Consider the following 25,019-nt stretch of genomic DNA (forward strand, 5'->3'; position numbering starts at 1 on the left):
TAAACGTGTACACTATGTAAAACGACTCATACAGGCATAGAAACAGCAATAGTTCAAGATGATAGATTCCATTACTCGCTTAAAAGTATCAGATACGATATCAAGAAGTTTACCGGAATGAACAGACCACTCAACTATCCTCAATAATCTGAGTTTAACTTCATTAGCAGGATAATTACACTGACATAATTCCACTCACAGAAAATCCATGATTACAAGTCTTAATATTATGTGGCACTAATGGTTGTTCTTAGAGTCACACCATTAAGATCAATGTTAGAGGAATTTAGAAGTCAAGATTTGATAAATCCACCATGTTTCTGACTTCAAAATAGTTACAGAAATAGAGCATATCCTTATAAGCATTCAAAAACATTTTTATTTCTGTCAGTTACCCTGTCATAATCCACCGATATGTTCAATAATTTTCTTACTACTGTTCATAACGCTTCTTTATATGGCCGTTTAAAATCGTGAGATTACAGCTCTTCAAGACATTTGAACTAACACAAATACTCCATTTTGCCGATCTAAGAAAATTTGACACAAAAACCATTCAAAGAGCGATTATCTAGGATTGTGTAATAGATTGTACGAAAATGACTACACAATTGGAGTGTGAGTCATTAAGTAATGTCATTACGAAATATGGTAAAACCGACTGACTAAAACCTCTTTACATGTCTAATTGTTAAACAAAAAAGAATTATTTTCTCATAATAAAAACTAAGATATCGGGATTTCCGACTTGCCAACAATAAATTCTATTTATGAACGATTGAGGATTCTTCTTATACGACTCAACAAGTAGGAACTTTGATAGACTGGCTATCTGTCACACAACAACACTATACCACTAATGAACCACACTGATAAAGAAGTAACTTCCAGGATAACAGAATTCAGAATACTACAAAGGAATGGTTTTTATTTTTATAGTAACAAGTAACGACCTTAGGACACATAACACGTCGAACTAAAAGCAATAGCAACCAATCAGGTGGCAGTAAATATTAATGAGAAAATATATGAAAAATGTCGTCAAAATTATCATTTGAAGAAAGAACTAACATGTAATAACGTAGAACTAGACAACCTGATCTGCTTCTAGAACTTCAGAAGTCCAGTTTCGTAACAATGAATGAAATATACTTCCAAGTCTACTGAAACCGAAAAGTTTTCTCTTTTATTTAACTTAAATTTTTCTTTTTTATGATTGTTAGCTCTGAGATTAATTACCCTGCCAGAGTAGTTTTATACGTAAATATGCATAGGCGATAAATAAATATATTAAAATCCACACACAAATGAACTAGATAGAAATGTTCATCTAAGAATTAAACAAATGACATAATATGTAACATATATGATACTAGCATCATTTAACAATATGTTTATAAGCGGTACAATATTCCACCACAGAAGCATACATAAAGTTGCATGAGTCTCACCGGATCACACTACAGAGAACCAAAAAATTCAAAAGATCAATAAGAGGTGTGAGAACGAAGAGAGGAGCTAACATAGCTTCAGATGAAGCTAAAGAAGCACTGTGTATTGGAGAAACAAAATTATAAAGGTATAATACAGCTTATTTTCGAGATACTGACAAATTCAAGATAACTCTCAGCAACAGGTTCCAAGCCTTACAAGATCTACTCAACAAAAAAAGGGAAATATTATGGAGAACAACTAGAAACGGACTAAAGATGCACCAATTTCAACGCTTCAGTATGTTCTGGACCGCAAGAAGCATCATCATAAGGAATGGATCTCTTTCGAAACCCAAACAAGATCCAAGTAAGGGAGAAGAAGAAGACAGAAATCAAAAACAGCCGTAAGAAAGCAGAGAAGATGAAGGCACAAACTGAATGTACAGAAGCAAACAAGTAAGTGAAGAGGGCATTAAAGGCGACAAGCAGAAATACGTCGAAGACCTAACAGTGACAGCGGAAAAAGCTGCAAGAGAGGGTAATATGAAACAACTACATGGCAAAATGAAGAAACTAGCACGAAAATATAGTAAATCAAAGTGACTGGTCAAAGATAAAAACGGCAAGTCAATCACTGAGATTTAAGAGCAGAGGAACAGGTGGGTAGAACACTTTGAAGAACTACGGAGATGCTCAACGTTATATTCAGGAAGATTTGAGAGGGAGACCAAGTACTGATAAACTAGAAAGAAGGATGTTTCATCAAGAAACCAAAGAAAGATCTCAGTAAGTGTGAGAACTAAAAACACATCACACTACTATCGATACCGGGGACGGTTTTTAACAATACTTTTCTAACTGAGTGGAAGATTTGGTAGACACCCAACCTCGTGATCAACAGGCCGGATTCCGTGAGGATAGATCGTGTATCTCCAAATTGTGACACTGCGGATAATTTTTAAACAATCAATTGGATGAAACTCATTACAATCCACTGACTTCATCTATTATGAGAAGGCATTCGACAACGTGGTTAGGAGAACTTTATGGAACCGTCTTCATCATTATGATGTATCCGAGAAGATTATGACTATCATAGGGATGGACTATACTCGAAAGTGGTTCATGGAGACAGCTCATAATCGCATTTCAATTGACGACCATTGACAGGGAAGACTGTTTACACCCATTTTTTCGCTTCCTTCTGGTGGTTGACTGGGTTATGAAGACCTCGGAATCTTACCAGTAACAAGAACTACAATGGACAGTTAAGAACCAGCTAGACAATCTGAACTTTTCAGATGAACTAGCCTTTCTATCTCATACACATCAACAAAAGCAGGTGAAGACAGCCAGTGTAGCAGCAGTCATTGCATTATTAGGCCTCAACAAAAACACAAGGAAAAAACGAAATCTTAACATACAGCACAATGAGCACCAACCAAATATTACTTGAGGAAAAAGCTATTGGAGAAGTGGGCAGTCTTATGTACTTGCGCAGTGTCACTGACAAACAAAGAGAATCTGATGCAGTTGTGGAGTGACGGACTGGCAAAGTAAGGGCGGTACTCCTATAATTGAATAATATTTGGAACTCGAAAATAACTATCATCCAGCACCAAAATCATAATTTTCAACACAAACGTAAGGAGCTAAAACTTGAAGAACTACTAAGATTATAATCAAAAACGTATAGGTATTTATAAACAGATTTTTGACTAAGATATCCCACATCCGTTGGCCAGACACCATCAGCAACAACCTACTATGGTAGGGGACAAACAAGCTCCTAGATCAAGAGGAAATTAGGAAAGACGCTGACGGTGGATGGGAAACACATTACTGAAACCATCAAACTGCATCACGAGGCAAGCCCTAACTCAGATTCCTGAAGGCAAAAGGAAAACAGAAAGATCAAAAAACAAATTTCTCCGGGAACCCAAGGCAGATATCAAAAGGCTAAATAATACTTGTCACCAACTAGAAAGAAGATACCAGCACGGAGTCGGTTGGAGATCTCTGGTTGGCGACTCAAGTTCCACGAGGGGCAACAGCCAAAAGTGCGTAACGAAATGGTATTAGTTAAGTACAAGATAATCATATGAGACCATTACTAAATGCAATGTTTAGAGGTAAATTAAAATTACATTCAATATAGTCAGCTTATAAAATTACAGATCGAAGGTGTTTTGACTTTATAAAAGGCCGTCGCCAATTTGTTATGATCTTATGTCCGGCTTTTTATCACGTGAATTATCCGCCAATCGAAACACGACTTTTCCGATCTTAACACTGTGACAAGTCAATGACGTTCAACCAGTATGAGTAGTCTAGCGTACTTATTGGTCCCTTGTCCGCCAACCCTTCCAATTGAGTCCAGAACACTAATTACAGCTTCCGCTATGCGAATCTATGCAAATCATTTATTTCAAGCATACTCGGTTTATATACCAGACAGACAGACCGCATCACACCATAAAATAGAATATAACATTTGTACAAGATCAAGCCAAATGTGGCTGTGAACGTGGGAGACAATAATCAATAAACTGAATATAATTTAAGGACAGTAAATCGTATAATAATAATTCATAGGTCAGAATGAAGCTTATAATAAGATGAATATAGATATGCACAATCTAATTACTGAATAGTTAAACAATAAGAATATGTATAGAATAATCGTCCATTAATAGTTACCGGGATGGTGATATGAACGACAATTCTATATGGTTATTCCATCTTTTAGTTTCTAGTACTAGTACAGATTGCAAAAAGATAAAATCATTTAAAACCTACTACAATTGACATGTTTCCCATTTTAGTGCCTGTTCGTATGCCGAGTAAATTATTTGAATGACTCAAACGTATAGAACATGCCAAAAACTAGGTGTCAAAAACACAATTACAAAATTCACAGTAGAGTGATTTTACTGGTGGACAAATGAAGGTTATCGTGATGACCATATGAATAATATAGAGTGAATGAACTTGGAGGATTATAGTGAAATATGTTTGGACTTTCAAATGCATCCATACGTCTCAACATAGTGTATACGATGTTGAGTCACTCAGACCAGTGACTATATTACAACTTGATTCGATCGACAATAAGAAGGGCTTAGCATATATGAAATTAATCACTGTCCGACGATCCATCAATTGTAATTATATCTCAGTCCTAGAGAAGATCAGTCTCTATGAATTTAGGTAACACAGAATTAAACCCATAGTTCCCTAAAGATTATGTGTACACATTGCTGATGAATTCCAAATACTATAAAACCCATGTCCAGGGTTTCCTGTTGACTGCTTCTACTCACAACCTTGGACACATGGACCGTGGAAAGATAAAATAATATTTAAGTTTAGATGAGAACAGACAAAATGTAAAACCTCTGAAAAAACTGGGAGAAATGCAAAGGTGCAAAAGAAACTAAGAAGCAAACTTACAACAGAAAATGTATTACGACTGATGAAAACTAATCAACAAAATGACAGACATTGTCTTAATGATAATGAAACATCAACTGACAAGTATCCTGAATTTGCAACAAATATTATAATATTATACTAGACAGAGAAAGATATTTCTTATGTATATATATATAAACAGTTCTGTTTTACTGGCAAACTGCGCTATTATATCCCTGTTTTGTTCAGTTACTCCAAGCATAGATCTCATGGCAAAATGTTTCTACTTGCGTGTTATCTTAAGGCATTTGAATTCTTTCATAGATTATCATTATCTTTGTATTTATGTTAGACAAGTCATGATTCTTAATTGTCAATATCTATCAATCCTTCATTGTGAAATAATGACAGTTTTTAAGTGAAGCGAAAATTTCCATTCAGATATTTTAATGAAAAGTAAATAGTGCGACTAAAGATTTTCTCATCATTTTGGTTTGTCCTCATGTTGCTACACTAATACTGAGTGAAATCCAAATTATTCCATTGAATAAACAGCATGACTTACGTGACCATCTTTTGTATCTTTATAGAAATGAACAACTCCCCTATGCATAAACTAAGTCTTTACACTTTAAAAAATTTTTAAAGCTCGTCTTTCTTTTCTGGGCATCGGTATATTTTAAACCAAAGATAAGTCAAACAGATTTTCATTAAAATCTCTAGAATTACAGAAAAAGGATAGTAATGTTTAATCCAAATAAAATTGAATATAAGCGTCTTAGAAATAGTTAGTAAGATGAAGGAAAAATAAAGGATGTCTTACGTTTCCATTAAATATTGGTAAATGTTGTTTGCTACTACGTTTAGTGTGTTTCCTGGAGTCTCGAGAAGATGTAGGTCATCTGAAACCCTACACGTGAACCACATTTTCAGAACATTCGTTAAACATGCGGCAAAGACTTCACTCATATTTGGCGCTCTTTTTATACTGCTCAGTTTGAATATAAGAATAGTTTGGAGGCTATATGAAGGGGCTTGGAAAGTCAGTAACAAGTAATTAAGCAGCAGACTTATCGTTTACCAGCTCTCCAATTGGATATTATGTAATTTGCTTAACTATACCTACGTATTTTAATTAGTCCATCCGCCGTTCAGTCTTTTAGTCAGTATAGCAGTAATAAGGAAGTTTCGACAAGATATAATAAAATTGATTCGAGAAAAAAGTAATCGTCTAACAGTTCAAATGAAAACCATATCAAGTTGAATTCTTTCTGAGCTGGTTGATCGAATTTTTCCATTGATGTTTAAGACTGTAATTGATCAATCTCTTATTGGCATATGTGCATCCCGTACGGATTTCCTAGACACTGCTTCATATCACAAACATTACAGGCAGAGATGGATAGTGGCCAGAAGTGGAATCCAGTACGCGCGTTTCATCTTATTTGAGACTCGTCAGCTGGATTTACATGCATCTCAGAGTTGATGTCCGCTTAGGAACTCAAAACCGGTATAGTTCGCTTCAAACTCCATCACGTTATCCACATATCAACTGCGTCCAGATAGTCACTAACCTGTGTATTGTATTGAATTTTAAATTCATTTTGTATTGGTTGTTTGAATGTGCTCATCATTGTTTAGGACTGTAATTGATCAATCACTTATTGGCACGCGTGCATCCTAGGCGAATTGCCTCGATACTGCCTCGAATCACAAGCATTTGAATGATAATATTTTAACTTCGTCTTGTTGAACTATCGTTCATTGTGAAAAATTGACTTGATTAAGCAATTTTTAAACGTGCACTCTCAGTATAATAAGGGACTCGAAGCCTGCAATGATTCTTGTGTCTTGTGGAATTTATGATACGATACCCAAAGATTAGGCTTATCAGTCATGTTTTAAGTAATTGTAGAATATGTGTTCAACAAGCTAACTTCTTTTAATCATATATGATATATCACCAGCTTTGTTCTATGTTGGTATTTTGTATAAATTTACGTTACGTGAATCTATTCATCTGGTTAGAAGTGTTGTCTATGTTTTCCAATCATTTGAGGGCTTAAGTCAATAATACAATACAATGGAATTCATATATCAAGTTAAACTCATTGAAATGGACAATCTAAATTCAATCTCATCAGTCATTAAAAGCCTCATAAATAAAAAGAAATACAGAGATAGGAAAGATAGATTTCGAAAGTGTTGCTGAGTGGACTTTATAACTATTTATTTAAAAATATAAAAAGGTGACCAACGTTTGTTTTCATAAATTATTACACATAACGTATTACTTACCAGTCATATGTCCGTGAAATATATCAGTTTTGTTCAGTATTGGTGCATGTCCAATCCAAATTACCTCTTGATTATTGAAACTTTTACCATACGTCCCTACAAAATCGATTGATTTCAAACAACATACACATAATGGATGTATACACACATAAACATCAGTAACAAATAAAATGAGTATTCTTTGTTGAGGTAAAACTTCAATAATTTGTGAAACTAAATAATCTCCACAACCATATACTGATAATTGTCATGTGCTCATTAGTGACTAGCTTCAAGATAGATTTCCTGAAGTTTTAGTGAGAAGCCGTGACCGGCGGAGTTCAACTGTGTTGTATGTGAGGCAGTTACTCACTGATGACAATGGAGGACGGTCTAGAGCTTAGGCGTTCGCGCGCGAAACTGAAGGTCACGGGTTCAAATCCCACGAGCGGGATCGAAGATGTGCACTGTCCCATACCATGATGAAACGGCCGTGCAGCGCTTTCAGGTTTTCAATGGTGATCTAACATTGATTCATTCATGATCTCAATCAAAACTTAACATTCTCTACAACCCTATACTGATGACTCTTTTATCAACTAAAGATTCGAAATCTTTCATTGAATAATTCTTAAGATTTACAGGTTTAATTGTCAGAGCCTAGAAAATTTAAAGTACATTCAATCTTATGTTAAACACCATATGATGCTGTAATCACAGCTAAAATTCTACAATATATCAACTAAAAATATCAGCTATAAACTTCAATTTAAAAACAACCACTAATCTTCTGTAGGTTAGCCACAGGAAGAACAAACTTCACTTACAAAGATATCTTCAAGAGATAGTAATGGTTTATCTGCCAGGCGATATAAGTCATGATAGTTATACAAAACTATGCGAGTATAAATATGAATAATATTTGAATACAGTATCCATACACAAGTTCATTTGTTTAGTTCTCATTAACCATTTGTGAGTGAAGTGATTAAGTGAATAACTCACAATTTTGAAATATTACTACTTATGTCTAGCGTCAGTGAATTATTTTCGCAAAAGCACTTTGACAACAAATTTACTTGCCTAAAAATATCAAATACGTATGTCAAGAGTTCAAAAATCTTTCTCAACAAAGTCTTTAAAACCACAGAAACAGGCTGGAAATGTTTTGCTTAATCAGCATCGAGTAGAAGCTTTTCAGAAATACTTAGATCAATAAAGAATTGTGTCCCTTTTTGACTGGATAACCACTTGTTACTGTATTTAGAGTGGTTCCACTAGTCTCTGGGAGAACAAAGTCACCTGCAACCCCATATATACACTCGGTTTTCTGCAAATAATTAACCTCAGGATAAAGGCTTTAATCACATTTCGTGCTTTTTCTCTATTCTTCGATTTGAAATGTTAAAGTAGTCTGTGGGTTGTAGGAAGAGGCTAGAAAGTCAGTAACAACCCTGCAAACAGTAGAGTTATCAAAGTAAAAGATGAGGACAACTTGAACTTGGAACATGTGGTCAACTAGACTCATACTAAATATTATACTGATTTCAACATTTCTCACAGAAGCCATCTGTTGAAATCTTGAACCGAAAGTAACTGACGTTTCAGTTACTTGTTAATTGAGGCCTGGAGTCTGTGTGCAGTAAAAGTATGTCATATCTTAACCTTGATATTTTACTAATAATATTACTGATACTATGTCTGAGAGGCTTTTGTGAAAATTAATTTTATTTCTGGAGTTTTACTGTCATGGATTGAAATTATTTAAAATGGCAGAGTCATTTTGTTTCTATATAAGACTCTTTGACATTGACTAAATTTTGATTGTGTTGTTGACGCTTAGAAGTTCGACAGTAGGATGAAATGGTTTTCTATAGCTTCCTGTTTTCAATGATTTACTTTTTATTTTAAATCCTGGAAAACCACCACCTAATGTACACAAAATAGTTGACAATAACAGTATTATATCCTCACTAGTGACTTCGATTAAGCTGCGTTCTAGATATTCTAACAAGAGATCTTAACTCGTGATGTTTAGTCATTTTGAAAGTGTGGGAGTTTTCCATTCGATAAGATGATTAGTAATTAGACTGCACCAAACTATATATATATGTTGAGGTCACGAATCGAACAATGTTAAACCATCATTGAAAACCTGGAAGTACTAGACGGCCGCGCGCGAGACCGAAGGTTCTTGGTTCGAATGCCGCGTGCGGGAGCGTGGACGCGCACTGTTGAGGAGTCTCGTAGTGGGACGAAACGGCTGTGTAATTAATCCACGTTTTCAATGGTGGCTTAACAACAATCGATTAATGATTTTTTATCAAAATTCAACAATCTCCACAACCCTATACTGATATATATAATAAATTAACTCTCAAGCTGATACACTGATGACCTAATTAATCCTACTGAATGAGTTGAGTTATTATTTGTAACATTTATTTTCCATTTAAAATCAAGAAGAATGCGATCATAATCTAATTTATCTCAAATGAATTCACTTTTTGCTTACTATTCACTTCATACATTTGTCTTATGTTGTCTACTTCTAGAATAATACGATGATCCACTCGATAACCACGTATTCTGTGGTAAAATCCATCATTCACTGATAAATTAGGACCAATAATATGAACGATACCTCCACCCATGTCATAAGTAAGTTTTACTCTATCTGATTCCTGAAACACAATTAAAATATTTCCTGTGAATTCTAATTCCTTTCAAAATATCTTTTAAAAAGTAGAAACACGTTTAGTCAAATGGTTTTTGAGGATTAATTCCATTCAATATTATCTAATGTATTCATTGCTCAAACCATGAGTCAATTGAAGGTAGACCACCATGGAAAACCTGGAAGCACTGGACGGCCGTTTCGTCCTATTATGGGACTCCTCAGCAGTGCGCATCCACGATCCCGCCTCGCAAGATTCGAACCCAGAACCTACCAGTCTCGCTCCAGAGCACTTAACCGATAGACCACGGAGCCGGCATCCAGTGCTTCCAAGTTTTCCATGGTTGTCTAGCTTCAGTTGACTCATGGTTTCAACTATGAAAATACTAAAATCTCCACAAAATCCCCTTCTGATTATCTAATGAACAAATGAAAATCATAGACTATGGGATATTTCTATTATCCTTGTTGTTTGTAATACAGCAGTGGTATAACCATGCAACTCTACACTATGAAGCTGTTAATTGTCATGTTATAAACCAATAATGGCAATTATCTAGAGAATCATTCATAATAAATTCATTATGTATTGGTTGTTTGAATGTTCCTAGTGATGTTTAGAACTGTACTTGATCAGTCTCATATTGGCATATTTGCATCCTTATTAATATTGTCTGGCTCTTGGAATAGTAAACCCACTTAATTACCAGTTACATCATTATGTATTTTCTGTCTCAAAGAATACTGAGTAAACTGCTCACTATGCTGCATTAGGTTTTATTGAAAATAATAATTTGAAAATCGCTGTGCGCAGGTTTTAACTGGAGTATTTTTTAACATATTGCCAGTTATGTCTACAATGATTGTTAATGAAGATGATAGACAGTTTAATGAAATATTATATAAGTGTCTACAATTTACTATACTTCTGTTTATTTATGCTTGAATTAGCCTTTGAGCATAAATTAATTTAAGTTGTTGTTGTTGTAACATTTCAATAATGATTACTAAATATATGTAAATATCTTTCACAAATATTTAACCCATACAACTTACTAACTCGAAGAAAGTATATGACTTAAAAGGTTAGTCGATCTATGTATAATTGAATTAATGTTCAGTGACTATCGAAATACGTCAGTTTCATAGTGTAAAATGTTATATTGGGCTATAATGTGGGGCCTACTAACGATTGTTATACTGTTTATGATTCCTCAATTATTGCTAATTCACTATGCACTGTCTCTTTGGTTCTCTGGCAATTATGATTTCATATTTGAGGTTCGTTGCAATCTGATAATTCATGTTGATAAGTTGACAAGTGTTTGAGGTAGACGAATTCGGCGCCTGAAATATTACAATTAAAATTTGTCTACTATTATCTCTAATCAGAACTCAAGGCTTGGATTAGATGAAGACGATACGTCTCAATAAGAGTTAGGACCGTCCTCAAACTCAATTCAAGATTAACCTTAGCTGTTGAGGCGTATGATTTAGGATACTAGTGGTAGCTGAAACAGTTTGTGCTAAGGTAATGAAATTATGACAAAGACCCTGATTGGAATATCTTTTTAGATATAGATGAACTTGTTATTCATATGAAGAAATATACTCAAAGCATTCATTAAGAAACGTATTTATAATGTATTTTGTGCAGTTAAATTGGTGGTGGACAGGAGAAGCATATAATAATAAGTCTGAATAAATAAATAAGTGTTCATCAAGTCTTCGATGAAGTAAAATCGATCATTTTAGGAACAGTTAGCAACTCTTGAATTCAATTGAATTTTCCCGTCATTTTCAATTATAGAATTTCAAACACCTCCATAAGAGTCAAACAATAGAACAAAACGGCCATTCAGTGCTTCCAGGTTTTCCATGGTGATCTAGCTTCAATTGACTCATGATATCAACTATGAAAATACAGAAATCTCCACAAAAGCCTTTCTGATCATAAGTGTTATAATTATTATCAGAAGGGGTTTTGTAGAGATTTCAATATTTTCATAGTTGAAATAAAACACCATCGGATGCCGGCTCAATAGTCTATCGGTTGAGCGCTCTGGCTCTAGACCGGTAGGTCCTGAGTTCGAATCTCGCGAGGTGAGGTCGTGGGAGCGCACTGCTGAGGAGTCCCACAATGGGACAAAACGGCCGTCCAGCGCTTCCAGGTTTTTTATGGTGGTCTAGCTTCAATTGACGCATGCTTTCAACTATGTTCTATTTATGTTTACAGCATGGCATTCATTAGACAACAAAAGTGAATATTCATTTTGACATTCTGTTAAATTATTCAACATAATTAACATAATAAGATGCTAGGTATAGCATAAAAAATGTACTTACTAAAAATAAATGTATAAAGTCACCTGTTTGTTTTAGGTTTGTAATAAATAGTAAAGTTGCTATGGTAGAAATAGAATGATTTGATTTACTGTCAATTTTCATTGGAATTATTTGAATACCAAGTATAAATTCATCTTGTCTTGTATTTCTTAAATGATCTTTATATATTAAACGTAAGTAACCTATAGTTTCACTGATGGTTGTTAAAGTCCAGTTATTCACAGTGATATTGATCATTTGGTCTTGATTGAAACCATATAGGAAAGTTGTACCGGCTGATAAAATAATGTTATAAAAGTGTGCAAGTAACATTCATTAAATGTAATCATCTTCGGTGAGATGAATCTTTATGATTAGTGTAACAGATCCCATACGCAAACAGGTTATTGCACCAGTGGGTGGTTATAAGAAATTACTACTATGTTCGCTAAAAGATTTCTATTAACTTAGCTGTTCAATCAATATTTGTTATCCTTTTTATTATGGTATAACACTTTCAAACATTTCTTTTTCTATGGTATTACTGATTGTATCTATACTTATCACCACTAATTAGTAGTTCCTCAGCTTTTACAGTAGTTATTGGATAGAAATAAATTTTTATTCCAAAGGTTTATTTTGTGGTCTACTTAAGGACTTCTCTTACTTAGGCAATCACTTAAGATCAGGAAGAGGATTATTAATAATCATAGTAATTATTCCAAAATCAAGCTGTTTTTACGTTGCATAACATATAAAAAGAGAAGAAAGAATGGTCAGTAATATATTAGTTATGTAAAAATCAAGAGACAAATGTTGAGAATAAATAAAATACAAAAATTCGAAAAATGGAAGGAATATTGAAATTGTTTACCAAAGTTCTGCTACAAACTCCCCTATACCGATAGCCAAGGTAGCGAGAGTGGTTGTACAAACTTCTTTTGCATACAAAGGTTTGGTTTGTGAACAGGGATTGCGATGGCTTCAGCAATGTGCGAAAGACGAACTCGTAAACCATGCGGCGAATTTGATGGAATATGGAAGATGACCTTAAAAGCTTTAATCACCTTTATCTGTCCTTAGCTCAACGACGACGTATGGTGTTCCCTTATTCGTTGAAGAACTTGCCGAATTGTACGCCCTATATTATAACTGACTCCACAAGAGGAGTTGAATTGGTAAATACACATAAACGTGGAGAATTCAGGCCATTTGTCTTTATTAACCGTTCTTATTGTGTGGCGGTTGTAAAAGACTGAACTCAGTCTGGCTGCATTAAATGTTTTCTCTACTGCCTTTTTTAACCCCTATGTCATGATTTATTCCGCAGCATCATTTAGGAATTGTAATTCTAAGAACAATACCTTCTTCGGAACGGTAAGTACCCTAGTCCATCTTATTGTCTCCTTCATGTGTTTGTCGATGAATTTCATTGAGTATCCATTCCTACTAAGCAAGTTGCGAATATTAACCGATTCATCTAAAGTAATGTCATCCGAGCAAATCATTCTAACACAATGAGTCAGGATCTTTATCAAGTTTCTTTTGTATTTGATTGGTACTGTACTATAGAAATGAGTGTATTGTCCAACTTTAGACTTTCTATGTAACCCTCTTTTTAAAGCTCCATCTGCTCTTCTAGTTAGTTGAACATCTAGAAACGAAGACTATCATTCTGTTCTTCGTCTAGTGTAAAAGTAATTGATGGATGGATGTTATTAAGGAAAATATCTTCTCCTTTTTCATGTTCTTTTTCTAATACTATGAAAGTATCATCTATATAGAGGCAATAAGATGTTAGATGGCTAATTATGTCTTTAAGTGAACCGTTATTGCAAATCATATATATATATATATATATATATATATATATATATATATATTAGTGTAGAGTCAGTATTAATGTACTGCTTGATCTAAAACATCAACGTGTAAGAATTGTAATGAAACATAATAACTTTATTGGAGAATTTGTGATATTTTTTACCGTTGTCGAATAATGACATTGCTAAATAGAATTCATAAAATGTTGATTGCTTGAATCTCCCTGTTGACGTTATGGACTGCAGTTGCACAGTCTCTATACGAAAATATGCATCTTGCGTGTTATGGTCTCAGTAGTTAACTGGATAACGTGAAGAGCCAACTGAATCTGAAGATACTGGATTCAAGTTCAGGTGCGAACATCATCCGGCTGACGAGTCCGAAACAGGACAAAACACCCGTCATGGACTCCAATGATAGCCATGATCTAACTTTGCTTAAATACTGCGCATAACTACATATCTAACACTCATACATTAAAAAAATAATTAAGTATTTATACAATTGAATTTAAAATATCTAAACATTATGTTACCTCTTGTACATCGATCTCCTTCGAATGATGTTAATTCACAAGCACATTTATTCGTAGTCCAAGAGTGTAAACACAAACCATCATTCAAACAATATGGTTTCGACCATCGACTGTTTAAATTTTCTTTTCTTTCATCTCCTTTCATAGTATAATGTTCAGGATATCTTTCAATTTCATTACAATTTAAAGCATAATTTGGACGTTCAAAACAACCTGGAATAATTTGATCATAGCACACTGGAACAGTCCAGTTTGAAATATACTTTTGTTTAGCTTTATCTAACAAATTGTAAGCAGGTAAACCATTTATAGAGAAGTTACCGAAACATCCCTAGGATTTCAAAAAAAACCAACAAGCAAAATAAAGAGATAACTAACAGACTAGAAATCCTGAATAATCTAACTGGGTTTAAAATAAATTTGTTTAGTTGGAAATACGTTTCTGCCAAGAGTGACTGATGGGTCCGTTTAAAGCTGCATTTACTGAAAACAAAAATGAGATTACAGTAAACAAAAAACAAAGCTTATACTTTTTATGTTGCCTGATACGTAGGATCTGTAATACTGAATTCGTAGAAAGAGAATTAGATTTCTTTAGGAAAATGATTGGCTGACAACAGTTATCCAAGCAGTTTTGTAAAAGAGGACATGAAAAAGTGTTGGCAGGGAATTAAGAGGTTCCATTTTCTAAAAATATAACTTAATGCGCATCTGGGATTTAAAAGTGGTCAAGCCCCCTATACAGTTAAAAATTAGATGTTGACGTCTGTTTAGGGAACATTCCATGAGGCAAAGCTGAGACAAAACTTCAATAATAAAAACTGATCTTCTGTGCTCGAAACGAATATGAATTCTCGGTTGTTCATCCATCAGTTCACATGCTCTTGTGGAGCAAGATATACAGAACGAACCTGTTCAAGGGTTTATTCTACAAGAGTGAAAGCGAATTTTCACAATCTTAATGAATATGAAATATTCTTATTAGTGGATTCGAAGATGAGCGCAGTTGAAGAGTCCTATACAAGGATGAAACAGCTGTCCAGTGCTTCCTTGTTCTCACTGATGATCCAAATAACATCAGTTACTCATTCAGTCTATACAAATTCTACAATCGCAAAAATCCACTTACACTGAGAATCATCATGTGATCACTAGTGATTAAAGTCTTGATGAAACACCTACGATTCTCTCAAGTGAGAAGTGACAACTTGAGTTTAATTATGTTGGGCGTTTGAAGGTCACCTTTGAAAGACAATATGAGATGGTCACATACTATGAGATGAATGAGATTAGAAATGTAGAGCACTGAATTTTGTTTAATGATTTATTTGTTAAACATTGTCTCATGATTTTGAGTGTCATGTATTTAGTCCGTTGTGATAAGGTAACTCATGCAAACTTTCAGGGAGTCTGAAACTTGTATGTGAACAGACATCTTGTGCTTCCTGGTTTTTCAATGGTGATCTAGTCAATTTTGACTAACAATTTAAACTACGAAAAATCTACAGCCTCCTCAAAACCCGTATACGAATATATGTATATTAATTATCGATAAGAGTGATTGAGCAAAAATGTATGTAATCAGAAGGGGTCTTGTGGAGATTTCAGTATTTTCATAGTTGAAATCATGAGTCGATTGAAGCGAGACCACCATGGAAAACCTGGAAGCACTGGACGGCCGTTTCGTCCTACTATGGGACTCCTCAGCAGTGCGCATCCATTATCCTGCCTTGCCCCCACAGAACCCCTTCTAGGAACTGAATGTTAAACTGCAGGTCCGATACCTAAGTGCAGCAAACCATTTTTATCAAAAATCAGGGTCTCTAGCTGCCACCCCTATGGCCGTTGTTTCTATCAAAAATCTGTTAACTAGTTGTCCTGTCCGTTCACTCTCCACTATCGCCTATAATGGAAGAAAAGTCATCTCAAGGCTATTCTTCAGCGATATTTAAAGCTTAATCTGTTATGTAATTGGAAATTACGATAATCACCATTAAGACTGGGAAAACATTTATTTAGTTATATGTTTGTACATGATTTATACATGATCTCATTGTTCACTGAAACATTATAAACAGCTGATTACCTGAAATCCATGATATGAATTTAATTTTTCTCTCCATTTCAAGAAAGTATATTGTGAAATACCTCCAATAAAAAGTGGATCATTCAAATTGAAATTCCTTGAAATATCACCATTAATAACGGGTATCATTATAGATTGTTCATCGAATGTGTATCGATCAATGTATAATAGTAAAGTATTGTTTTCTAAATCTATTCTAATAAAAATTTACGATTTTAATGAATCCTCGAATATAATATCAAGTGTTTATTTATTTAAAGTGATTGATACTGTCGAAAACTTACCTAATTACTTACTTACGCCTGTTACCCCTAGTGGAGGAGCATCGGCCACCCACCAGCATTCTCCATTCAACTCTTTCCTGGGCAGTCCTTTCCAGTTCTTTTCAGTTGTTATTCATCCTTTTCATGTCTGCTTCTATTTTCCGGCGTAATGTGTTCCTTAGCTTTCCTCTTTTTCACTTCCCTTCCGGATTACAAGTTAGGGATTGCCTCGTGATGCAGTTTGTGTTATATCCCCTGTTGAATTATGAATGGTAACTCTGAAGTCTATTTATAGATCAATGTAACATGCCTATTTCCTATTGTACAATTATTACGTAACTGAACTATTCATATTCGTATTTTTCTTATCATTAGCTTTATTGTGACCTTTGACTTATTATCATACGATTCTTGAGTTATCATCAGTTTATTGATTATTTTCCCCCTATTAACAGCCACATTGGCCAACTATTGTACAAATGTTATTTTTCTATTTTTTGGTATGATGTGATCTGTTTGGTTAATATATAAACCCAGTATGCTTGTGAATAATGATTCATATTGTCGAGGCTGTTATTGGTGTTCTGGACTTAACTGGTTGGGCTAGGCAGATAGGAGGACCGACAAGCACTCAATACTGCTCATAAGGCTTTTATGTATCATTGCTCCGATCAATAAATTCACTCTTCTCTCATTGGCGGGCATCATCACGTCCATATATCAAATAGGGCATACATACGCACTCACACGTTATAACAGTTTGGTGATTTCCTTAATGTATGTCCGATCCACTTCCAACGTCTTTTCCTAATTTCCTCTTCAGCTGGAAGCTGGTTTGTCCTCTCCCATAAAACGCTGTTGCTGATAGTATCCGGCCAGTCAATGTTGAGTATTTTGCGTAAACACTATTTATAAATACTTGGACCTTCCTGATGATCGTCGTAGTAGTTCTCCATGTTTCAGCTCCATACAGTAGGACTGTCTTGACGTTCGTATTGAAGATTCTCACGTTGAAGTTAGTTGAGAGTTGTTTTGAGTTCCATATGTTCTTCAATTGTAGAAATGCTGCCCTTGCTTTGCTAATCCTCGCCTTTACATCTGCATCCGATCCTCCTTGTTTATCAACGATGCTTCCTAGGTATGTGAATGTTTCCACTTCTTCCAGAGTTTCGCCATCAAGTGTGATTGGGTTGGTGTTCTCCGTGTTGTATTTGAGAATCTTGCTTTTTTTCTTTGTATATGTTGAGGCCTATTGATGCAGAGGCTGCTGCTACATTTGCTGTCTTCGTCTGTATTTGTTCGTGTGTATGAGATAGGAACTGTCGTAAACGTTTATTACATAATACACAAGAGATGTGAAGGCGAATTAAGTCACAGAACTACATCAATTGTACAAAGTAATATAATATACTAGTCAGATAAATTTTATAGGATCATTTCTCACTATGGTTTTAAAACGGAAACATGTTTTTATAACACATTCTAAACAATATTTATGATTTCAGATTGATTCAATCATTTTATTGTATGATTAAAACACGAAAGAAATTTTCTACCGTTCATCATCATGGTATAGAAATTATGGGACGCATGATACAAACTTTGCGTTTACAATTGATTGATCACTGGGTGTTGATCAATATCATGTATACCAAGTCCTTCTTAGTGCAGATTCAATACTATAGACCAAGTTGCAATGTGGCCATATGTCAAGGTGAATAGACACTGCGTGCATTATGTTGAGATAAGATGGTAGTTGGTGTACCTATAATCTTGAGTGAACTGACGTCACCTGACAAATTCGATCCCGTGTTACCCAGTGTCACGGTCAGAGACGTTACCACTGGGCTATCCGGGTTACGACTAACCTCCTGTAAAACTGAGATGTATTTACAATTGATTGGTCACTGGATGGTAACCAATGTCATGTATGTCAGGTCCTTCTTAGTGGAGATTAAATCCTATCAACTTTGTATACAAAGTTTTATAATATCTTTCCAGTTCTTTTAGGTTTTCAATGGTTATCCAGTCAATTCAGATACGTGTTTTGTTTAGCATAATATGAATGGATTAAACAAAATAATGGAAGTAACCACATAAGCATTAACACAGTAAAAGCAAAGCTATACTGTACAGGTCAAAAAACCAAATACTATCTACTGCATCTGTCTCAACTACAAAGTTAATTATACTCTGGAGATGTAAGCAGTATAAATAGGATAGTTCAGTTAGCTGTTGTATATGCTACTCATGCCGACAGATATAAGTAGTATATTGCACCAGTCGGAAGTAAAACTCATGGCAGGAAAACATTGAAATGAAGAGGACAGGAAGGAAATCGGAGAGCAATCAAAACTACAATAGAATTAGAGGAATAATGGGGTATGTAAAAGAACAGTTCAAAGGGGATGTGCAAATGTATTTAGTGTAGGATTTTCATATTTTGCTAAGACACTGTGTCATTAGTTTGCCATGTTATATCTTCGTTCACTCCAGACATACCAAATCTGATATATCCTATCCAGTATACTCAAATGTATAGCACAAACGCATTACATTGTTTTACTTATCAAATTTAGTTTACTCTCTAAATGTTACCAATGTTTATGAATGTCTAAGTTGATTTATTTGAATTGTTTCAACAATTTAGAAAACGATAATTTCTGACGTTGAGAATTGATTACACTTTATTTGTTTGAATCTTCTTCACTCTAAGTTTCTTAAAGTCCTAATCATTCTTTACGTCACTGATCCACTTAAACTTTAGTTGCATTCAAACTAACCTTTAAACATTATGCTTATCTCATGGATAATGACTGATGTTAATTAGATGTCAACAAGTAATAGGCCGTAATCTAGTTTCACCCTTATTCAGTTATCACTAAATAATAGTCCTTAGAGTACTTCACTGATAAAGAATTTGATGAGTACCCTAATCGTGATTTCTACATTTGTAAAGATTATCGGAAGTTTTTCTAATTGTTTGAAAATTGAAATAATGAGTTTGAATCGAAACAGTAAAAATAATTGTTCAAAGGATCTATGAGGAAGACGATTGTTTTTGAGGGATTTAAAATGCCGAACAATTGAGGAATATCTCTAAAGCCCTTTCAAAAATAATTACTTAACTTTTCCAATAAAAATGTCACGTTGAGTTTAAAGTTTAATAATAGTAAAGAAAGGAAATCATATATGACATTATCTTCTTTCTATAATCAATTCATGAAACCGACATATTTTCACAATCATCCAGGTAGGCCCATAAAGTAGTTTATCAAATCAAATTACCATATATTAACGTTACACACTGCCTAAAGAAAAATTATAAATCTATTTTAGTCAACTGAACAATATTTCCTGAACAATAAAACTTCTTTAAAGAAAATAGTTATAAAACTTACCTACTTAATTCCACATGATGCCATTTAGAATCAGTAACTTTATACATTGTCAAAGCATAATGTTGAGAACCACTTCCCATATCAAATGAAAAATGTAAATAACTTTTAATTAATTCAAACATTATAAAATCAATTCCTTGTTTATTTGAATTAAATAATAATAAACCATCTTCTTGTGATGTACGAAATGAAAATTGTACATTGAATATTTCATAAAGATGCATACTTGGATGATGTAAGTAACAATCAGCTTCTTTAAATGTTATAGAATATAAATGTACATTATCATCATTTCTTGTGTTAGTTGTTTGTAATAAAGATGTACTGTTATGTATATTGGCTAATGATTGTTGTCGGCGGAACATATCCATAATAGATAAAGTTTTTAACTTGTCTTTGATTGTAGTCATCTCAATACCTGATAGATATAGTTTTTAAAATAATATACATGATATTACCATTAATCGGTTCATTTCTTTTTTTCAGACAATAATACCCATATGTCTATATATATGAAAATGTAAATGAATTAAGTAGTTATAAAAAGTGATTTACTTACCAGTTAATTTACTTAGTATGATTTGAAAGACAGTTTATATAATAATGGTTACTTTTTAATTTGGTTATTAAGTATTATGCAAAGCATAAGAAACATTGAAGAAGAAGAAGTAGTGATTTAATTAATTTATTCTTATAACTATTGAAGTAGAGAGTATAGAATAGTTTCTAGGCAAATAGAAAAATATTAGAAGGGGGTTTTGTGGAGTTTTTAGTATTTTTATATAGTTGAAATCATGAGTCAATTGAAGCTAGACCACCATGGAAAACCTGGAAGCACTAGACGGCTGTTTCGTCCTATTGTGAGACTTCTCTATTATTTAGGCGCTCGCGCGCGAGATCGGTTGGTTCTGGGTTTGAATCTCGCGAGGCGGGATCATGGATGCTCACTGCTGAGGAGTCCCACAACAGAACGGAACGGTCATCCGGTGCTTCCAGGTTTTCCATAGTTGTCCAGCTGCAATTGACTCACGATTTCAACGATATAATACAGAAAAATAATCTGATAATTTTATTCATCCAAATAGAATATTTCAAGTTTTGAACATTTAATTTTTATCAGTTTGGGATTTTGACAGAGGTTGGTAAGTTTCCATAATTATAGTTACGAATTAATCTTAGCTGTACTACCATCGAAACCAGGAGGCACTGAACAGTCGCTTCGTACTAATACGTGGCTTTTCAACAGTGAACGACCCCACCACAACGAACTAAATATATGACCTTCAATCTCATGAGACAACGTTTAACAAATAAATCATTACACCAAAATCCAATGCTATACATTCCTATCCTCACTCTTCTCATATTGTGTGACCATCTCACATTGTCTTTCATGGGTGACCTCCACACACCCACCATAATTGAACTCAACTTGTCATGACTTCTCACTGGAATGAACTGTAAGTATTTCATCAAGACGTTAATGACTAGTGATCACATGATGATTCTCACTGTAAGTCGTTTTTGTTGAGATTGTAGAACTTGTAAAGACTGAACCAGTAACTGATGTTATTTGGATCATCACTGAGAACTAGGAATCAATGGACAGCTGTTTCATTGTTTTTTGGATTACTGTCCGTTTTTAGCTTTCGGTTAGATAGAATTCCGATAATTTGTCTAATCACAAAGCAATGGAAAACATTTAATTTTGTTTTAATTGATGAGTGGTAACTGTGATCTGCATATACAGTTTTGTTATTTACGACTTATTTGAAGGCTGCGGATAACGCTTGTTATAATATTTACAATTCCAATAGTAGTTTGATAATAAAAGCTGATGATTTTGTTGTGATTGACTTTGTATGAGAGTGATACAGTGATACAGTTTGGTAACAAAACATTTATAGCTTCATTTTAATAACCTCTGAGTGTTGCAGTATTTTAAATGTAAGGGGAAGTACTCATCACGTAAGTGGTCGATCGATTAAAACGCATAGATATTCATTTTAAACCCCTCCCCGTCACACTTCTAGTTATTCGTACTTAAAGGCTATAAAAGTATTCCAGATATTATACTAACCATATTACTTATAGCTACAATAAGTAGCTCAATAGTAGTCACTAACATATTTCTAAAATTGTACAACCTAAAGAATGGACTTGGAAAAATTCATGCTTTAGAGAAGATTTGAAATTTTCCGTCGGTAATATTCAGAACTTCCACTTATAAGTTCTTTTTGCCATACCAGACTCTTTATTGCAAGTCTTTTTGTATATTTATCTTTAAAAGTGGAATCCAGGATGTATATTTCTTCCTATTTGGGACTCATTAATTTCATAAATGTACAACTTAGTGTTGACGTTTATACTGAGATTTGAATACAGCACCTTTCAAACCCTAAGGCTTTATCCACTAATGCGAAAGGTATTAAGTCTGAGTTTCCCTGCGGATGTTAACAATGAGATGTACGTCCGTTCAGCTGATAGAAAGAAATGTACGTTCTACATTTCACTGGAATCATATACAAAATACACTGGAAAGTCACTATTTTGTTGAAGTATTTGAATGTTTACATAACACAATGTACATTAAATTATATCATTAACTAAACTATACAATGAGAAATAAATTACTCGTACTATGGTGAACAAGAACACGATTGGGGACAACCGAATGTAATTTAACATAACGTTACAGAATATCTCATTAAAATATGAGAACCATATAGTGAACAGTCAATTTGCAAAATAACAAACAATTGTCTCAATTTGACTGTTTCTTTTCCAAATATCCCTCCATAGTCTTCGAATATAATTGTTCATGCATTTTCGTACCAATTGAGTGCCGTTTCCGTTCTCTCCTTATGGATCTTCTACTGAAATACATTCAATGCCCGACCATCACCATATACTACTTATGTGGATATCAGTAACCCACACCACAGTACAAACAACAAAATGTCAGGGAAAAACGTTGCGAAAAAGAATACTTATTTGATACCATAATTGACAATCTCAATGTAGCAAAATTAACTTTTTTAATGGAAATTTAGACAACATATCAATCAAATTATCATGTGAAAACTATTTAAAGCCAGTATAAATGAATCATTGAAATTTGCGTACTTACCATTATTCATTGATGTCTTCTCTGAACTAGGGCACACTTTACATTTTTGACTTGTATTCTTGAATGTTTGTATAGTATTATCGCTTTTTTCAAGATTAATCTAAATATTTATATTAAAAAGATGGTAAAAGAAACCAAAAAGGGTAAAAACAGAGGTAACATAGTTTCGCATTATTTTGTATAATAATTGCATATTTAACCTGATACGTCTCGTCGATTGAACGCTTTATTCGTTTCCTAAGCTGTTCTGATAACCCACAGGCTAGAACTACGCAGCGACTTGAACACCAGAGAGAAGACGCAAGTATGAGAGAAACACTTTACTCCAGGGTTCCATCTTGTACAGAAAATCATGAGTATTTATAGATGTTAGCGTATGTTAAATCAACATCATATTTCAGCCAACCCATTAACGACATATTATGCTACCGACCAATAGTAGCGCGCCACGTTAGAATTCTAGAATGTTCCATCGTGCTCTGATTGGCTAGGGCTCTTCGGCCCCTTTTTGGGCCTCTGGAGGCTCCGTTGAAGTTCTCCAGAAGACGACTCAACATAACCGTGTCGGGTGTGCAGACGGTGTCCACAGAATACAAAAGATGGTCACTGAATATCTTTAATTAATTCCTGTTATACTTGTACAGTGTTCAATCCCAGATTGGTAGTCTTGAGTTAAAACGTCTACGAGCAAGATCAAAAGTACTGGATTCTATTCCTTGTGATGTGTTCGTGAATGCACACTTCTGATAAGTCCTATACTAGAATCAGTTAGCTGTCTAGTCCTTCAACGTTTTAAATGGTTGTCTGACTTAAATCGGTTCCCGGTCTCGACAATATGAAAGTTATTTAACTGTCAACAAATCATTTCAGATCTCATAAACTACACTAGTAATAGTACACTTGAACTATCGTCGTTAGGTTGTTTTAGATTGTTGATCATAATTATTTGAATTTATTTTCAAATTTGAATATAGGATGACTTACAATGAAATTTTTCATAGTTGAAATCATGAGTCAATTGAAGCTAGACCACCATAGAAAACCTAGAAGCACTAGACGGCCGTTTCGTCCTATTGTGGGATTCCTCACAATTGCGCACCCACAATCCCGCCGTCCAGTGCTCCCAGGTTTTCCATGGTGGTCTAGCTTCAAATAACTCATTATTTTAACTGTTTTACCGAAAATCTCCACAAAATCCCTTCTCAATGAAATTTTTGCTCACTGTCTTGCCTAACTGACGATACAACTAAACATTAAGACCATTATTATACTTTTATAAATGAATTGAGGTTGATAATTAAGTTTCAATGAAACTTTTCTAATGAATAATTTATGTGTTTAATTCAGAAACTATTTATACATTTAATTAGTGATCTACCTAAATTATTTTTTTGGTATTTTTAGAAACACCTCACTGTTTCATTACCATCAATTAGAATGTTGACTTATTTCTGTGAAAAGGAGAATACTGGTAAGGTATTTATCCATCACTTTATAATGTTGAAAGCTTGCTTGATTCAAAAAAACCTCCTTATGCAACGAAAGAATTAACCATTTTAATTTGTCTACTTACTCATTGAAAGATTATAATAGAAAATAGTCATACAATAGTGTAATTTAAACAGGATTCTTTTGTAAATTCGGAATTCAACTT

The 25,019-nt window shown here is 34.1% G+C and overlaps 1 protein-coding gene across 1 annotated transcript in view; it reads right to left on the reverse strand.

Annotated features, from left to right (window-relative positions):
* The window catches only part of Smp_123840 (hypothetical protein), a gene marked incomplete at both ends in the record, with an annotated part of 29,242 nt that overhangs the window by 3,047 nt on the left and 1,176 nt on the right, over positions 1-25,019 (reverse strand). The window contains 7 exons of the mRNA XM_018793162.1: positions 7,146-7,241; positions 9,640-9,808; positions 12,148-12,422; positions 14,486-14,816; positions 16,572-16,767; positions 20,236-20,653; positions 23,366-23,465. Of these exons, the coding sequence (XP_018647702.1) occupies positions 7,146-7,241; positions 9,640-9,808; positions 12,148-12,422; positions 14,486-14,816; positions 16,572-16,767; positions 20,236-20,653; positions 23,366-23,465 (1,585 nt within the window). The remainder of the gene's footprint in view (positions 1-7,145; positions 7,242-9,639; positions 9,809-12,147; positions 12,423-14,485; positions 14,817-16,571; positions 16,768-20,235; positions 20,654-23,365; positions 23,466-25,019) is intronic.

Source organism: Schistosoma mansoni, chromosome 1 (assembly GCF_000237925.1).
Source record: "Schistosoma mansoni strain Puerto Rico chromosome 1, complete genome".
Classification (NCBI taxonomy): Eukaryota; Metazoa; Platyhelminthes; class Trematoda; order Strigeidida; family Schistosomatidae; genus Schistosoma; species Schistosoma mansoni.